Genomic DNA, 18,131 nt, shown 5'->3' with positions numbered 1-18,131 from the left:
AAAGCAAGAAGATGGACTCTTTGAAGTCTTTCTGAGATGAACAAAGATTATATCATCGACATTAGCCTTTCAATTTGTTCATTTATTCATTCATTCAACAAATATTTAGAAACACCTACTATATATCAGATATTATCCTAGAAACTATAAGTATGGTGGCGATAAAGATAGGCAAGGTACATGCCCATAGCGTCTTTATTCCAGTGGACTGTAGTAAGAGATAGAGGGCCATTATAGATGTCCATTTTGTGGGATTAGTAGAATGACTCCTGGGCTTGAAATCAGAAAATGGTTTAATTTTTTTTAACTTTCCCTTAAAAGCTGTGTGATCTTGAACTAGTTGCTTAACTTTGAACATTTATTTTGTCATCTCTAAAATGGGGACAACATTGACCTTACAGTGTTATTGGGAGCATTACATGATATTTATATATAAAATACTCAAAATACAGTATGGGGTCATTTAAAACATATCCTAAGAATAATATATTGAGTAAGTAAAAAAAACAAAAGAAGTCCCTGAAAGGTATAAGATACAATCCTAAGTGTATGGGACATCTGGCAACTGTAAGCTACCATGGCATTAGACAACAATTTGTGCCTCCTAGAACTCACATTCTAGTGTGAGGAGACAGACCATGTTATAACTACATCAACCTTTAGGTATGTTCAAGGTCATTCATGTTGGAAAATGATAGAGTAGGGTAAAGAGAATGGGGGATAGGCGTGCACCATTAGGAAAGGTGGTTGGGCAAGGCCTCACTGAGAAAGCATCCCTGGAGCAAACTTCTGAAGGAGGTGAGAAAATGAAGAAGTGAACCATGGCTGTCTGGGGCAAGAGTGATTATCTCAGGTAGAGACAGAGACAGGGCAATGACCCTGAGATGGAAGCTTGCTGGTATGCTTCAGGTCCAGACCATTGGGTTTGGGGGCTGGAGTCAAGGAGCGGAGGAGAGAGATGGGAGAGAAGGCCCAGGGAACAGAAACAGAGCATGTGAGAACAGTTCTCCCTGATTAGATGTCTCCCTTCCAACCCCAGTTTCAGCTTTCTTCACCTCTCAGAGCGTTGGTTTAAAAATAGTTATCAGCCCCCCTCCCCCATGTGATATTTCTCTTAGCCCCAAATTCCTATTATAAAGGATAGAAAACAGTAGTATTTTTAACATGCTCCAGTAGCTAAACAAAAGGCAAGACCTTATTTTAAAAGAGCCTTGAATTCTGATAATTGTGTTTCCTTACTTAGAATTTCTTTGCAACTGTTGAGGTTCACTGTAACCTAACTGAGAACACAGAAGCTATTTGTAGAAGAAAGACAGGAAGCGGACTCTCCATCTTCCTTAGTTTTCCAAACTGGCATTTCATGGAAAGATGTGACCATCTGCGCTAGTGTTTCTCCGATCGCCATAATAGGTAGTAAAGAGATCTCTCGTTTATGGTAAAGCGTGCTCTTCTTTTGTCCGCACGCCTACTCACAGCAGGAAGATTTATTTTTACAGGTCACAGAGCGGTCCACCACAGCATGCCGCTCGCTGTGTTTTGGTTATCATGTCTTCCATTTTACAAGTCATATGAGGACACTTGTTTTTAAAAACATAAAAATTTAATGTTGGGTTTTCAAACATCTAGGGCTTTCTGGCTTGTTTCTCTGAGCTATTCCCAGCGTGGGCATGTTGAGAAGGTCTCTAAGAGCTGAAAGATAGTCTCAACTCTCCTCAATGGTTGAATTGTGCAGCAATTTTCAAATATTTATCTGGATATATCAGACACACTCTTAGGGGTGAGATGAGTATTGGCCAGTTAATTCTAGCAAAAATCTCATTGGATAACTTAAAGTAGTGAGTTCCATTTTCAAGGGAAACATTGTTCTTTGGACTCTGGCACTGATCCAGTTCCACGTCATTTCAGGGGCCAGTTATTAACACAAAAGACCAGGTTCAGTGGATAAACTCAAAGCTCCCCATCCCTAGTCTACGGAGGCCAATCCGAAAAGTTATAGGCAAATGACTAATGAGAACCAAGAAGCTCTGTGGTCTCAGGAGGCAAGATCAGTGCCATAATCATAAGCATATCTTATGAGGATGCCCTTAGTGAGCAACTCCCTCACCGCTGCACACCCAGCTTACCTCTAGTAGCATGCAATGTATATTGTTGCTTCTTTCATTTGTTGAAGACTATAAAGCACAACCTAGTTGCTAATGAAGCTTTGTAATCTCAGGTTGCATAAATGGAAGGACAAGGTACAGATCAAGCCAGCAACTGACAGAGCAGCATTCAGTACTGACAAGACTGGTCTAGAATTATTTATTGATGTTTGGTTCTGGCCCAGCAGCTTAAGGTGGGCACTTATAGCTTGGATAGGATCTGAAGGAAGGGACCCAAGTGGTGAGGTATCACGTAAGGGGCAGTTGAGGAAATGAGGAATGTTTTGCCTGGAGAAGGGAAGGAAGTCTTGGATGCTGGTTTCAGGAACATGAAAGGCCACCTGTGGCACATGGCTTGGACTTACTCTGGGGATCTTCAGAAGATTTTTAGCTTTGTGATAGAGTTGTGTTTCCTGACACAGACATATCCTGTCTGAAACACATTCTGTTCTCTTCCATACCTCCATTGAGGGGACATGAACCGCGTTCTGTGTCCTGTTGTCCTTCTGTCTCTCCTGGTCTCCTCTTTCATGCTTACACCTCCTCTACAGATTGTCCCATGTGTGCCAGTCTCCACTACATTTTCAGAAACACAAACTTGTCCTGTGTGCTTATTATCATGATCATTCTTGACAGTTACCCAGAATTAACAAATAGATCCCCTAGCACCTCAACCCCCACCAACAGGGAACAATTTGAGTCAGATGTGTGTGAGGAAATCAGAAGGGCCACTGAACTGGGCATCTAAGATAATAGTAATTCCTAATTTCATTACCACACCCAGGCACTATGCTGAATGTCCTACATGCAGTTACTTGTTTAATCTTCAAAATAATTGAGGAGATAGATAATTTCATTATTATTATTTTATAGAGAGAGAGAGGTTAAATAACTTCTCTGAGAAATGCCCAGCAGTCTGACAAATCTTTAATATCTCCTGGTAAGTCTAGAATTTTCCAAAAGGGGAAAGGTTGAGTATGTGTATGCAGAGGACAGGATCTAATGATGGAGGGGACCGGAAACAGTGTGTGCTAGGAAAAGTACTTTTCTAGGAGCTGAGGGAGAGAGTAAAGACAGATTCTGTGGTACAGAAAAGACAACATGAACAGATGGCCTAAGGCATCATACTTTGTCCAATCTCTTCCCAGTTAGTTAAAATTTGCTTTTTCATGATATTTTTATCAGCATTTTAAACTATGCAGAATTGTTGAGTTGTTACATATACTTTTTCTTGATAACAGCTGTCTAGACCTATCCCAGCTTATGTAAAACTTGGGGATATGGCATGCCCTCAGCATCGTAGTGAGCTTTTTCTCGATTTTTCTCACTCCAGTGGTACATTTCCAGATGAGTATACATGGCTGTCTCCCTTTGTTCTCCTTAGAAATAGCTATAAGCTATAGGGCTGTGGGCAAGGTAAACTGAAAGATGCTTTGGTCTGGTCCCCTTTCTCTGCCCTGATCATATTAACTGCCTCCAGAGTAGGAGAGATATACATGCTCAGCCTCAGAGAGCACCTAGCCAATGACCAATATTGTGGTAAAGAAACCTACAGTATTTTACTCCTTCCCATACAGATGGGGCTGATTCCTGTTCCCCAGGCGTGGGTATCTATTTGGAGTAAACGTCAGGAAGAGAGGCTGCCCACTTTGTGGTTTCACTTTTTGTGTTGGTATAACTAAAAAAACAAAACAACAAAAAACAAAACAAACCATGTATTTTTAACCTACTTATGCTGGATATTCTCCATTTGTCCCTCTAAGTCTACTCTCCAGCCATACTCCAGGCTTCATTACCCAGGTTTTTCGTACTGTCTGGATTAAGGTTGGGTTTGGCCAATGGGAGGAACACACAGACTAACAGAGAGTAGGAGGAGAGATCCTCCAGGAAGGTAGTCCCTTCATTTCCGCCCTGTGGTGGCAGCAACTGTGCTTCCCAGCTGAAGGCCATAGCTCCCGCTGGGTGGAAACTCCTACAGCTCTCACTGGTTTCCAGAAACTGCTCCTCCCTTGTGCCTCTGGCTTATGAGTGGTAACAGCTGCAAGGTTTCCTTCCCTCTCCTTCTCTGTAAATATTCCTTTCATCCAACAGTCCTGAGTCACCCTTTTGAGTGTGTCATCTCCGTCTGTTGGAATCCTCACTGATGTATTTGACTTCTGGCAGATTTTCACAAATGAAACACGAATATCACAGAATTAAACCACTCAAACGGACCTTTAATAGTACAGACATTGTACAGTAAATAAAAATATATAATTCAAGGAAATTTACTTACAATAAAAAAATTACATAATCTACCAGAACAAAAACGAGTAGCTTTCTGAAATAAAAAATTAATGCCCAATGCATGGCCTTGGCCCCCTGTATAAGTTAGACTATAGCTTTGGGGAATTGCTAAAACAACGTTTACTTCCATAGTGTATTTCACCCAGGCAATCAAATACTTTGTAAATTTAAGAGCAATCAATTATAATGCTGTTAGTGATTGGAGGTATGTTATAAATGTGCCCTTGGAGAGGAAATCCAATGGAGTTGTGTTTGATGAAGACAGAAAATAGACATCAAATATTCAAGTTGCAACACCACCTGTATAAGAGGGCTTTGTAAGTCCATATATAGAAATCACTCATTTGCAGACAAGACTGCTTCTCTCTCTGTGAACGGCTCAATTAGGGATTCTTCTCAGATTCAGAAAACCATTTGATTGGCTTACACCACTACATTTGGAGAAGTAAAATAAATAAACCTCTGCTCAAGTGCTAGCTAATTATCTTAGCCTGACTTTCTAAGTCATCAAATTCTAAACCTGACTACAGTGTTTTTTTTCTTGGTTCAAATCAGAAATGACATTACATTAACATGAGGACAATCTTTCTTTCTTTCTTTCTTTCTTTCTTTCTTTCTTTCAGAGAGGAAGGGAGAGGGATAGAGAGTTAGAAACATCGATGGGAGAGAAACATCGATCAGCTGCCTCCTGCACACCTCCTACTGGGCATGTGCCCGCAACCAAGGTACATGCCCTTGACCAGAATCGAACCTGGGACCTTTCAGTCTGCAGGCCGACGCTCTATCCATTGAGCCAAACCGGTTAGGGCAATCTTTCTTTCACTATGCATTGACAGGAGCAGGCAGGGGCGCTAACAGTTTAACTGAATTACACTGAGAATGTAATGATGTGGCTTGGCTTTGCCCTCCCTGCTGCTCAGGGCTTGCAGCCTCGGCCAGCATGGCGATTTGGGGTGGGTGCTGTTTCTAGAGCTTTTGTCTGGTTCTAGGTCTGATTCTGGGTTCAAACTCTCTGAGGTTCAGGTCTTCTGGAGAGGCTTTCTATAGCTTCTAAGCAAACTCGAGTCCCTACAGTATCTTTGGAGATTTGAGGCCACAATCTAGGATGAGAATTTCCCAGTTCTTTCCTGGGAAAGATGATCTGGGGGCAAAGTGACTGCCCAGCAATAATTCAGCTCAGAACAGACTGCTTTGGCCCACTCCTGGATGCTTAAAGTTGGGACTGGCGTTTTGAGGTGAATATCCACTATACTTTCTTTCTCCCTTTTCATTCCACTGCCTGTTGAGGGCAAAGACTAAAATCTAGGTTCTTTAATATACCAAGCTAAGTTCAGTGTTTTTCATTTAACTTGAAAATGACTCAGTAAACCTAAACAAGTATATCTGATGAGGTGGGATTTTAAAAAAAGAAATATCCACATATATCTAATCCTAGTAAATTTTTCTGTTGCCTTTAAATTACCATTCATAGTAGGCGAATGACTATTACATAGGATTTTTATCTTCAATTCCTTCTATGTATATATCAGTGCAAATGAAATAGTCATTTAACACAGTGCAAGAAACAGGAGTAAACTAGGAAATAAAGCTCTGGAGATCTACCAGTTCTTAAATAAATGGCTTAAACTGTTACATTTTGGGCCGCCAGAGTAAATTATTTTATTAATTATTAATATCACCCCTAGTGATATTATGTCCAAGTTTGCTTTTTAAAAAAAGTTATCAGGCATTATTCCAGATATTTTTGGGGGGGCGGGTGAGGTGGGGCGAAGGAATGGAGTTAACATTTTCATTTGAAGGGAAAAAAGCCCATCTAATGAAAGAATTCAATCTTCCAGATTCAAAGTAACCTCAGAGTTTTATGTTTAGGAATTACCCAGGAGCTTGATTAGTTCTACTTGGTAGACAGGGAAGATTTATTTACATGTGCAGATTTTAGTTAAGTTAAATTTTGCCTGGTTTGTTTAAATTAGTAGAAAAGCAAATCATTTATTTATTCTTTTTAAAATGAGAGCTGATTTGACATACATTGTGTCAAATACACTGGTGCCTTGAATGGTTTGAAAAAAACTCCAAGTGATCATCTAGTTTGATAACTACTTATAGGAAATGTTTTTACGTAAGTAACTCAATGAGATTTTGGAAAAAACTAACATCCCTTTTTGTCTTTTTTATAACAGCTATCTTGTAATAACACTCACTAGAAAAAAAAATATGGTTCTAGTGCTTGGAAGATCATGGTGGAAGGAAAAAAAAATCCTCTAGTAGCAAGTACTATATTGAATATTTTAAACTCTAATTTACAATGCAACCATACTTTAAAAACCTGCCAAGTTAAATTTTTTTCTATTTTCATCTCATTGAAAAAATATTATATCTATTCTAGCTATTAAATGTTATTTGGGAGGATTTAGCAAGTACTATTTCATTTTTAAATTTTTGTTTTATCATTTATTTTTGTAACATTTCAGATGAGTTTACACAGTAACTAAGATATGATTAAACAGTGCAAATTCACTGAAATAGTTTGATGCTGAGTTTACACCAGGCCAAACATTTAGATGTAGAAATATATAAAGATATGACTCACTGACACAGGATTTCCTATGTAGTATTAGTTAACCATGTTTCCTGGATAAAAATATGGGCAGATGAATTTTGCTACAACACAATCATCTTATAAAGTAGATGTTAGTCATGGCCTCAACACCAGCATTAAAAGGGTTCCAGTGTATCTGAAGAATTGACTAGATTTTTCAGTTTTTAACCCTAAATATGTGCCTTCAGACATAGCGACATATACTCTCCCCTGGAAATAGAATGAAGAGTATTAATCAGAATCAAGTCTCTTACTAGTCTATTATTTCTTGGAAAATTCCTAACGTTTCCTTAATTACTATTAGACATTACAAAATAAATAATCTGATACTTTGACACACAGCTTCCGGAGGACCAGTGAAAAAACCGACATTAACCAACTGAGCCTACTCTTCTACTAGTAATACTGCAGTGAGGAGAGAGTGCTCCCCCCGCACCCCCGCAACACACACACACACATTATACTACAAAGTGCCTATGATTCGCAAACACATTGTCCAAAGAAAGGGTTTGTTAAGCAATCACAGAACATGAGGCTTGGTTGCTCCCACATATCCACTTCCTAGAAAACACATATGAAGTTTTACCTGGTCTGACTGTGCACTGTGTGTTTATAACAGTAGTAACACAGAAGAGTAAAATGGAAAACACACAGTAACTCAGGTTTTAAACAGATTACAAACCACATGCTTTCTCATTCAACAGGAAAGCTTAAATCAAAAGGCAACGGATCTTTAATGCAGTTGGTTGTTCCTCTAAAGGCCATTGTAACTAACATGTTCACGGAGGGTGGATTTCCATAGCTCCTCCTGACACCTTCCAGGAAGTGCTTGTCAGCTCCTCTGCAGCCTAAACCACTGCTGAAATGTTGATTTCCTCTGTCTTATTAGGGTAGCTTCATTTTGTTTACAAACTACTTTTCTCATTTCTCCAAGGAACCATTTCAGAATGATCTTCCAGATGCTGGCTAACGAAGCACTTCTTAGCTATTGTCCACAAAGGTCAGTGTGTTTACTGGCAGTTGACCGTGTAGAACAGGAAGTTTCTGTTGTATCTTGTGTTCTTAATGAAGCCCGACAACAGAGGACCGAACGCATTAGTCTCAGAACAGGGGGCCTCAGGATGGCAAAGACCCAAGGGTTGATGATCGGATTGGCTGATAAAAATCTAAGTGCTTGGAGGTCCCACTTTTCTTTTCGGGAAGAGGTTTCATTCATATATGCAAAAATCTGTAAGAAGCAAAAGGGGAAAATGATGTTAGTTTTACATGATCACAGTGGACAGGCTTAGACCATATGCAATTTCTTCAGACTTAAAACAAAACCTGTTGTGTGTGTGGTGGTGGTGGGGTGAAAGGTGGATAGCAAATTCTCACTCTTCTTCCGTAGGTTTATGCCTTTCAAAAACCCTGAACCAGAAGTATTGTCTCCTTTTGGCGGATGAGGAAGTGAACTTCAGGAAAGTTAATATCAACATGTTACATTCACTTCCAGATAATCTGATTTGATGATCACGATTCAGCGCGAGAGGAAACACAACAGAGCATGGATTCTGGCCTCTGGGCTGCCTGGTTTGAACCCGGGTTCCATATATAGCTTTGGGACCAGAAGTAAAATTCTAACCTCTTTGTGCCTCAGTGACATCTGTATAGAATAGGTGGTAATAGCAACAATACCCACTGCTTAGCTGGGAAGAGGATAGGAAGTAACATGTATAAGCTGTGTAAAACAGTGCTCACTTACTAAGCGCCCCACAGTGTTAGTTATTCTCTCCATTTCACCAACGAGGACCCCGAGGGGCAGAGAAGTTCGGCGACTCGCCCAAGTACCCAGGGCTGTTTGGTGGTGGAGCCAAGACACAAGTGCCAGCTCCCTTGGCACCGGTGCTTCGCTCACCATGTGCTCCATCCAGGTCGCCGATGTTACAGCAAAGGTCTTCAGAGCAACATCTTAAACACTGAGAGGCTGACCCATCTTCACATGTGGGCCAGTGTATTCATGCCGGGACACAGCTCTCGTTGGATGTCTTAGATGTTTAGGGAGCAACACAACTTTTTGGTCAGATTAAAAGGAACAGAACTGTACGTGCACGATAAAGATCCAACACTCCCACACAGCGAACAGAAAAGAGGAAAACAGATGTGAATCACACCCACTCATTTAAAACCACTTTAAAATGTTCCAGTGACTTTCTTGCTAAGGGAAGCCCACGAGTTAGAAAGCTATTCCTTCTTTCTTCCACTCTCCTTCACCAGAGGAAGGAATGTTTTATCTCCTTCTCTCCTGCTTACGCTGTAGGCATCTGACGAATGGATATACAAAGCAAATTGCAGGGAGGGGGAAGAGTGGTCCTGTTCGAGTTGCTTATGTTAGGACAATAGCAGGAAGGTTTGGCAGCCACAGGTGTTTATGCCAGAGAATCTTGGCATTGGGAATGGAGAAAAGGCTTAACAGATGAGTAAGGAAAAAGACTGATGGTGGATTCCCTGATTATAGAGAGAAGAGAAAGTTAGGTGGGGATATGCAGTGAGGCAATCATTTTCTTGGCAGCTGAATTATTTTGGATGAGAAATATACATGACTTATATGGTGTCTTTAAGGAGTGATTTTGGAGTTTAGAAATTCAGGATAACAGTGTATGTAAATCTGGTAGATTAAGAGATATTAGTCACCATACCTACACACACGAGCACTCAGTAGTCTGAGTTTATAAGCTGGTGTTGCCAAAGACTTGGGTAACACTGCACTGGCTAGCAGATGGGCAGTGTGAGGAGGGCCTGGCATTCTAGTGTCATGGCTTCATGCATGAAGATGAGTCAGGTTTTCAGTTCCTGGTCTCCTTGGAGTATGACAGAGCAATGAGAAGTGAGAAATGGTTTTACACTATGAAGCAATTCTGTACTATTTGTTTCGATTTCATCCACTATGCAAATTGTTAAAAATGCTTAAAATTCGCTTTTCAGGAGCTGGCCAATATTTTGCAGAAGACAATTTCTTGTTTTACTCTTGGAAAAGAGATATACTAGTACTTTAGCAGCCCTTAAAGTTCTTGATGTAAGATGTCTTCTCCGACCTCTGCATTTTTAAAAAATTTGGTTCTTGTCTTTTGTCTAGAGTTCACCATTTTTGATCTTGTGGATCCCGGTTTATTATTATTATCATAAAATGTATGTAACGAAATTTACCATTTTCACCATTTTCGAGTGTACAATTCAGTGTCATTAAGTGTATTCACATTGTTGTGCAACTGTATTATATTTTTCATTTTCTGTACATTATGATGTTTTGACATCCTACAAAGCTTTCTGGCTGGGGAGAGACTGCCCCTTCAGGGATGGTCAATTCTTAGAGATAGCCAAGGGCTCACCTGGGAGCAATCCTTCGATAGGCAACTAACCAATCTAGAGCCCCTCTGTCTGGCCTTATATCTCAAGAGGCAATATTTCTCTGTCTTAATCTTGCCAGGGCCCAGTACCAGGCAACTAGGGGCCAGTCCTGCAGCCCAGAGCCTGCTGAAATGATTCCAATAGCCAGTCCTACACTGGCCACCTGCCCTGCCTCGCCTTTCCCTCGGGAACTCCAATGAAGGCCGTGCCCAGGCTCCCCTAGCTCCTGCTCGTGCCTCCTGACTTGCACTAATACCTTCCCATGTGATCCTTGGTGTTGTTCAGTCCTTCCTGTTTCTAGGACCTGTGAGTACAATCAACTTTGTTCTCTTGTCTTCTCTTGTGGCCACACTTGACTGTCAATCACATTAAAGAACAGAACAGCAACCATCACCACCATCCATTTCTAGAACTCTTTTCATCTTCCCAAACTGAAACTACCCATTCAACAATAATTCCCCATTCCCCTCCCCCTCCAGCCAATCCTACGTTTTAATTAAAGGCTGACACATTGCATAGAAGTCAAGTAAGTATCACCTTTCAGTGCTATTTTGCTTCAGAGGCTGGTAGAATTTATACATATTTTTGCACATACTACTAATAAATTTGCTATAAGAAAAATACCAAGTGCTAATGAAATGAGTCAAGAGAATTTTAATTCCTTAGGATAGGTCTCTCTACTAGGCTTTATTAAGACTATGATGCCTACAAAGCTGCACAGAGAAAACAAGTGGGTTTTGTTGGTTTGTTTGTTTCATCTTTTATAGTATCCTTGCATCCTCCTGTGGAAAACTTCATCTTGGCACTGACTGGATACTGTTTGTTTGAGCTACTTTCCTACCATCAATACAACCACATAGTGGGTTCAGAATTTTAGAGTAAATGGGAACTTTATCTGGCTGAAATTACCCAAGAAGTGTTAAAAATATTCTGATGGCTTGCTCCCTCCTTCAGAGACTCTGATCAATTAAATCTGGGCTGTAATGTGAGTATCTATCCTGGTGTTAGTCCCCTGTCCCCCATAGGATTCTAATGTGCAGCCAAGGTTGAGAACCCTGCTTTAGAACCTTACCTAACACCAGAAATAAAAACAGAAGACCCGCTTGGCCTGGCCAATCAAACAAATGACTTGAAGCTTCCTGAATTCCTGGTCTTCAACATGCAATCTAATTTTCCTTTGGAATCCTATGGATATAGCAGTTAATATGTACTGAATACCTATCTGTGCCAGGCATGATGCTAAACCTTATTCTATTTAGTCCTTACATGGACCTGCAAAACATTATTACTCCTTTTTAGTAAGGAGGAAACCAAGGCTTAGAAGATTACTTACTTTGTCCCGAATCACACTCCGGGTAAGTGGGAAAGCCCTGCAGTCATGTTCAAGCAGTGGGCCCCCAATTTTTCTTTTAGCCACTATTCTGTTGACAGTCTGTGACGTAGAGACTCATATAACATCTACCAGGGACTGACTGAATTGTGGGTTTGTCGGACACCTCTTTTTGAAAGGTGGTACAGAGGTGTACGGGTGTCACTGTTAAGAACCATGGTTGTATCTATGTAGCTACATGGCTTTCTTTGGGTTCTTTTCTTTCCCCCACTTTCTACAACTAAATTGCAGGCAGAGATGGTTACATATTTATCTGCCGTGTGAAGACATTAGCGAGTGTCCTGGCTTTAGGCTTTGCATAATTCATTCTTTAAAAAAAAATTCACTGGGAGGTTATTTTTCAGGTATTTGATATTTTAAAGAAACCCCTCCCCCAAATCATAGGTGCTTTGTGGTAGAGGGAACAGGAGCCCATTTCCCTTCAGAAGGAAAGACAGGGGCATGGATGTGGCTCCAGTGTCCCCTGCCTTGTGCTCCAGGTGATCCCAGCGCCAGACACAAAGGAGAGTTAATGCTAAGGTTGGGAGCCCTGGGCCTGTGTGTTCCAGGGTGGTGACTCTAAACCCTGCAAAAGAATGTTGGACACTATGAACCATCCACCCAGAACTCAGATAAACATAAGGTTTTGCAAGTGATTTCCAAGTGACCTGTGCCCTGACCATGGAGTGCAGGTGTACAGGAAGTGTCAGCCTTTCCCAAATGCACTTTCCCTCGGCCCGGCCTGTCACACATAGGTAACTGCAGAAGTCTTAAGTTTGGTTTTCTGTTAGAGTGGGTGCAATTTCAGGAAGCGGAACAGTTTGAGAAAAATGAGTCCTGGTACACCTTGATGTAATTTGAGACACTTAAAAACTTTAGTCAAAATGAGGATGGGGAGTGTTGATTAGAAATTTCAAAACAGAAGCCAGGGAAACTAAGCAGACCAGGTTGCAAGTTATCTGGGCCTTTAGGTGGAAAGAGACTCGTTGATTGCCTTCCTGAAACACTGTGTCTCCATAGGTCAATCACGCACCATTTCTACTCTTTTCTCCCCCCTTTAGCTTAATACTGTGATGGGCTCTTGAAATGTCAAAAAAAAAGAGAAATATACCATCCCTAAAAGCTGTTTTTCTTTCAGTTGAGATCTTAATAATATGCAACAGTGATGATTAACTCAACCAAGGGCGGAGACATAACACACGGCTTCCCTTTTGGAAAAAGGACTATGGTTCTTGCTGTCTGCATTTTAAAAACTCAGTGTAATTGTGCTTTTATTCACAACCACCATTTCATAATATCAACGTGCAAAGGAAAAGACACTGAGTGAAAACACTCATATAGGAAAACTTTCTTCTCTCAGAAAGTAATGTGTATTAAAACTATTTCAACAATCCCCAAACACATCACTAATGATGCACAGATATTAAGTTACATGGATATTAACTTAAAATGTCACCAAGCAAAATTCACTGGGGTTGCACAGAGATTTCTGGATTGCTCTTTCATTCCTCCTAGAATGGTGATACTTTCCATGTATGTAACTGATCAGTTTCATAACCCCATTCATGTCATAAAGAGTACCAGGAATGAACAGGAAACTCCAAACTCCAGTATTGTTTACTTGAAATTTGTTCTATATCACAAAGATCAGATTTCCACAAATCAGTATTACCTGGAAATTGTAGCCCTAAAGAATTTCTAAAGATGAAGACACTTTTAGATGGAGTTGATGGTTCACTCTTGAAATTTTAGAACTGAATAAAAATTTTCCACTCACTTTTTGGTAGTGGAAGGCAGGGACGTAGAGGCATGAAAAGGACAGAGGTAGTTTAAAATGACAGAAGCTAAGCCAGGTATTAGTAAAGTAGTGAGAGAGTGGCTTGATGTAGTTGGGAATGAGGACACAAACAGTATGTGAGGCAAGAATGGAGTCTGATATATTTCCTGAATTCTGTTCCATTTCATGAAGACAGTTTCTATTTGTCTCTGAAATGATGACAACAGCTGATTAACATAAGGAGGAATTTATTAATTTATACAATATCCCTTTAGTACGTAAACAGTTTGGTTTTGGAATATGTTGTTGGTCCCATTAAGGATTTCATACTGAACAACCAAAATAATGTCATTTCCTAAACAACACGTGCCTTTTAAAAAAAAAAAATCAGTTAAGAAATGTTTTATGGTGCCAATGGAAGATTTTACGTGAGAGGTAATCTGAATGTTTCCTATTTAGAGCAGCATTTACATTATCCAATCTCCTTACATCTCAGGTCTGTGGAGAAGAAAAAAGGAACCACACACACCTGGTCCAGCTCACGCCCTGTCATCAGACGTGGAGAAAAAGGTCTTTGCCACTTCACTTTTAAAGCTAGTAAGTTGGAATTAAGAGACAAAGTGGTCGTGATATTTATAACATCTTCACAATTTCTCTTTGAAATTTTGGATTAATTTTCTCATATGGTACCCCTGAAACGAGCAATTTCTCGCTGATAGGATTGTGGTTAAAGCATAAACTCTCTGCTTAAACTGCCTGGCTTTGAATCCTGGCTCCAACACTCCCCAGCTGTGGGTGGGAAATGGGAATAATACTACCTATTTACAGGTTGTTATGAAGATAATGGGTTAGTGTATGTAAAAATTAGTGCTTAAAAAGGTTAGCCATTTTGCTGTTGATGATAATAATGATTTTTGAGGTCGAGCTTGACTTCATCACGGGGCTCTGGGTATTTTACATTTTGATAGTTGTACTTCTCAAACTTTGGAAGTCCTAGACTGAGAGCCTTGGAGGAAGCAGTAATTCTGACCTGCCCACACCTTGGGACCATGACATCAGTAGTTACAGGTTTCCTAAATCCCCACTCTCCTCCTTCCCCTACTCCTAAAGTGCTCACATAAGCAGGTGTCCCAGTGGGCAGACAGCTGTGAATTCTTCTTGCCGGGGCCACTTAAAAGGGACATAGAAAGCTGCTCTGGTAGGAACAGGCAAAGAGAGGGTACATTGCCAGTATTTTCTGGGATGCAAGGAAGCAAATTAATGGGAATAGCTCACTAATAATTATTTTACCTTGATTACATTTTAAATTGATAATCCTTGGAATAAAATGAGTTAAAGAAAATATATTGATTAAAATGAATATCTGTTTCTTTTTATTTTTTGTTGTGTGGCTACTAGAAAGTTTTAAATTGTACATGTGGCTCACATTGTGGCTCATGAGCGCATGTGCTCTGGGAGAGGAACATGAGAATGTCCAGAGATAACCACAAGCCTTTGCCTTGTCTAACAATGTCCCCAAGTAGGATGTGTGGAAATAATTCCTGCCCCAGGTGGGAGACTGGGGTAGGCCATTTCTGACTATAGTCTCAGTGTGGGCCAATAAACTAAAAGGATAAGGGGGGAAAGTGTCCCGAGGGGCACATGATGGGGATTTTGAAACAACAGAATGTATGCACCAAATTGTAGCCATGAGTTGTGAATTATCAGATAAGCCCCTCCAAGAAATAAATGGGATAGTGTAACATTTTTACAAGGGTTAAAGTGCTGTGTAAATGAAGGAACTAATAAGCACCAAGAATCTACTGACAAAATCATCTTCATCTAGCTCCTCCCAAGCCATAAACAGGCAATCCTCATAAAAACACAGCTGCAAAGCAACTCCTACTCCCCATTCCTTCTCACCAGACTTTTAGCGCCAAGCCCCTTCCATGTAGCAACTCTGGATGAGCCCCTGGCTTAATATTAAATGAAGGGGGTGGGGAGACATATATATATTCATATATATTCAAGTATATAAAATTGCATATGTTTGGAAAGAAACATGTGGCAATGATGGAGTCCTCATGATAAAAGGCAAATTTACTTAAAAACAGGGGAACTATTGAAAATCATTGCCTTTGTTTTGAAAATAGTTTATGCAGTAGGTCAGTCCTGCTCAGAGAGGAGACCCTTTCCGCCTGCTCTCTTCCTCTACCAGGTTTAGGAAAGGAAAGAACCGTCCTTTCACACATTTCTGATTCCCTCTGAGCCCATTCCCAGGCTACTGAAGTAGCTGAGGGTCAGGAATATTTCTATATACATACTCACAAATAATAAATAAAATTCCAAGAATGGATATCCTAAGGCCCACCTATCCAAGACAGGCATTCCCCAATTCAGAGCTGACTTATGTCTCCCAGGTTGAATTCTAAGCTATTTGATGGAACTTGAAATGCTTTCTTTCATCGGTACTTATTCTGCATCCTATTCCCAACCCCTAAAAAGCTGATTTAGTTCCTAACATAATCTATAGGTTTTATCAGTAAAACATAACAAAACCATAGAAGCCATGTTGGTTTCTACATCATCGCATTTTTGTGGCACAGACTTCCCTGCTGTCGGTGGGATGGGAACTGCAGCCACCCACAGTCCTGCTTCATTTGATAACTGGGTACATTTCACATACTCCACCTCACTCCCTTCAAAGTGTACCTTACTGACCAGCTTCTGCCCTGACCGAGGATGGGGTAGCAGTGAGGACGGTGAGGACCAGGGAGAAGAGAATAGAGCTAGGACAGGGAGTTAATTTGGGGCAGGGGAGGGTCATATCCGGGCTTTTAGAACCCTGTGTCCTTTCCCACCCCTGAAGATGAGCGTATGAAGATAATAAAAAACAGTGATGATGGTGGGAAGTAGGATAAAGTTACTTCTTCAGCTTCTACAGTTCAGACCAGCTAACGGCCAGCCCGGCACGTCCCTTTTTTCCTCCAAGATGGTGGCAGGTGGGAGTCACTGACAACTATGTACTCCCTGCAGGGTCAGTCTTGTTCTTCTGAAGATTAGGAAGTGGACTTGCCTGAACTTCCAGTTTTCATTCCTGTGTAAGAGGCCAGCCTGCGTTCAGACACATCCCAGGCTCTGTATACCTTGGAGCAGTGGTTCTCAACTTTCTTAATGCCACGACCTTTTAACACAGTTCCTCATGTTGTGGTGACCCCCAACCATAAAATTATTTTCGTTGCTACTTCATTATTTAGGCGACCCCTGTGAAAGGGTCGTTTGACCCCCAAAGGGGTCGTGACCCACAGGTTGAGAACCGCTGCCTTGGAGGCTCAAACTCACAGCATCAAGGAACGCACTGCTGAGGTTGCCCAGACCAGGACAGCACCCACCCAGTACCTAGGCTCCTTTCTTTCAGTTCTCCAGACAGGCTCTGGCCCGCGGGGTCATGGCAAGTGCTGGACGTGCCTACCTCTCCCATCCCTGAGATGGACCAGCCATTTCTGCTGCGGCGCTGTGCCCGATGCGCAATTACAACCTGAAGAGCACCTGTGTGTATTTCTGGGCCTGATGTCAAGATGTTCTGTAAGAGTGCAAATGCCCCCTCTGGAGGGATCCCAGCGCTTAGCAAGGGGCTCCTTAGCAACCAGCTTTTCCTCTAAGACCATTTCAGACGTATTGTGAATGTTCATGGCCACAAAGAGTTATGCTACCGATATGTAAATTGGGAAACCTGTACACTGGGGGTGGGGAGGAGATGTTGTTAAACTCTTGGAACAAATAATGACTGCTCTGGAGCTCTGCAACAGGGACCCTTCTCACCCGGAACCATTCTCCATGGCGGCTGGAATGCTATGGGTTGGGTACTGTTGCCCTGGGAGAAACAGCAGGCAAAGTATAGAGAACTAGCACCAGTGTGCAGATCGGGGCACGAGGAGGCACACTGCCGCTCAGGGAGGTCAGATGCAATTGCCAATCATTCAGAGGTGGAAGGGGCCGAGCCAGGCTAGCAGTGGCTGGAGAGGGACACTGTGAGGGGCCTTTGATTCGAGGATGAGGAGTGTGGCAGGTTTAGTGAGTGGGGCTGTATTGCTATCTGAGAAACCCTGGCGGAGGGAGGCCCTCGCACCAGGATTAGGGAGGGGTGGAAGTGGGGTAAAGGTGAGAAGCGACAGGGGAAGTTTACAGACCTTTACGAATTAGGGCACATTTTTACAGTGTTACAAAAGTGTGCAGTGGCGGTGGAAAAGTGGGAGTGAGAGGGGAGAGCTTGAGAAGGCTGCGCAGAGCTGGGCTGTGGAAACGGAGTGAGTGACTTACCGTGAAAGGCAAGGAGCAGACGGCGAAGGTGATGGTCATAATCGCCAGGAGGATGAGATGGTCCGTCTCCTCCGCCACGGACACCCTTTCCCCTCTCCTGCGGGTGGCAGGGCCCCGGCCGCTGCCCAGGGTGGGTCCGCAGCGGCCTCTCCGGCCCCGGCGGTGCATGCGGATGAGGTTGAGCATGACGCTGAAGTTGCAGGCGAGCACCGCGAGGATGAGGAGCAGCAGCAGCGTGGCGTAGAGCTGCAGGTACACCGTGCGCCCGTGCCGGAT

The 18,131-nt window shown here is 41.9% G+C and overlaps 1 protein-coding gene across 1 annotated transcript in view; it reads right to left on the bottom strand.

Moving 5' to 3' along the window:
* Positions 1 to 6,647: 6,647 nt before the first annotated feature.
* PTGER2 (prostaglandin E receptor 2) overlaps positions 6,648 to 18,131 on the bottom strand; it is a 46,298-nt gene continuing 34,814 nt past the window's right edge. Inside the window, exons 2-3 of the mRNA XM_006773788.2 lie at positions 17,856 to 18,131; positions 6,648 to 8,254 (exon numbers count right to left, since the gene is read on the bottom strand). Of these exons, the coding sequence (XP_006773851.2) occupies positions 8,012 to 8,254; positions 17,856 to 18,131 (519 nt within the window). The 3' untranslated portion in view covers positions 6,648 to 8,011. The remainder of the gene's footprint in view (positions 8,255 to 17,855) is intronic.

The sequence above is a fragment of the Myotis davidii genome, unplaced genomic scaffold, assembly GCF_000327345.1.
Source record: "Myotis davidii unplaced genomic scaffold, ASM32734v1 scaffold847, whole genome shotgun sequence".
Taxonomy (NCBI): Eukaryota; Metazoa; Chordata; class Mammalia; order Chiroptera; family Vespertilionidae; genus Myotis; species Myotis davidii.
The sequence above is the reverse complement of the archived record's forward strand: the minus strand, read 5'-3'. Positions and strand labels throughout refer to the sequence as shown.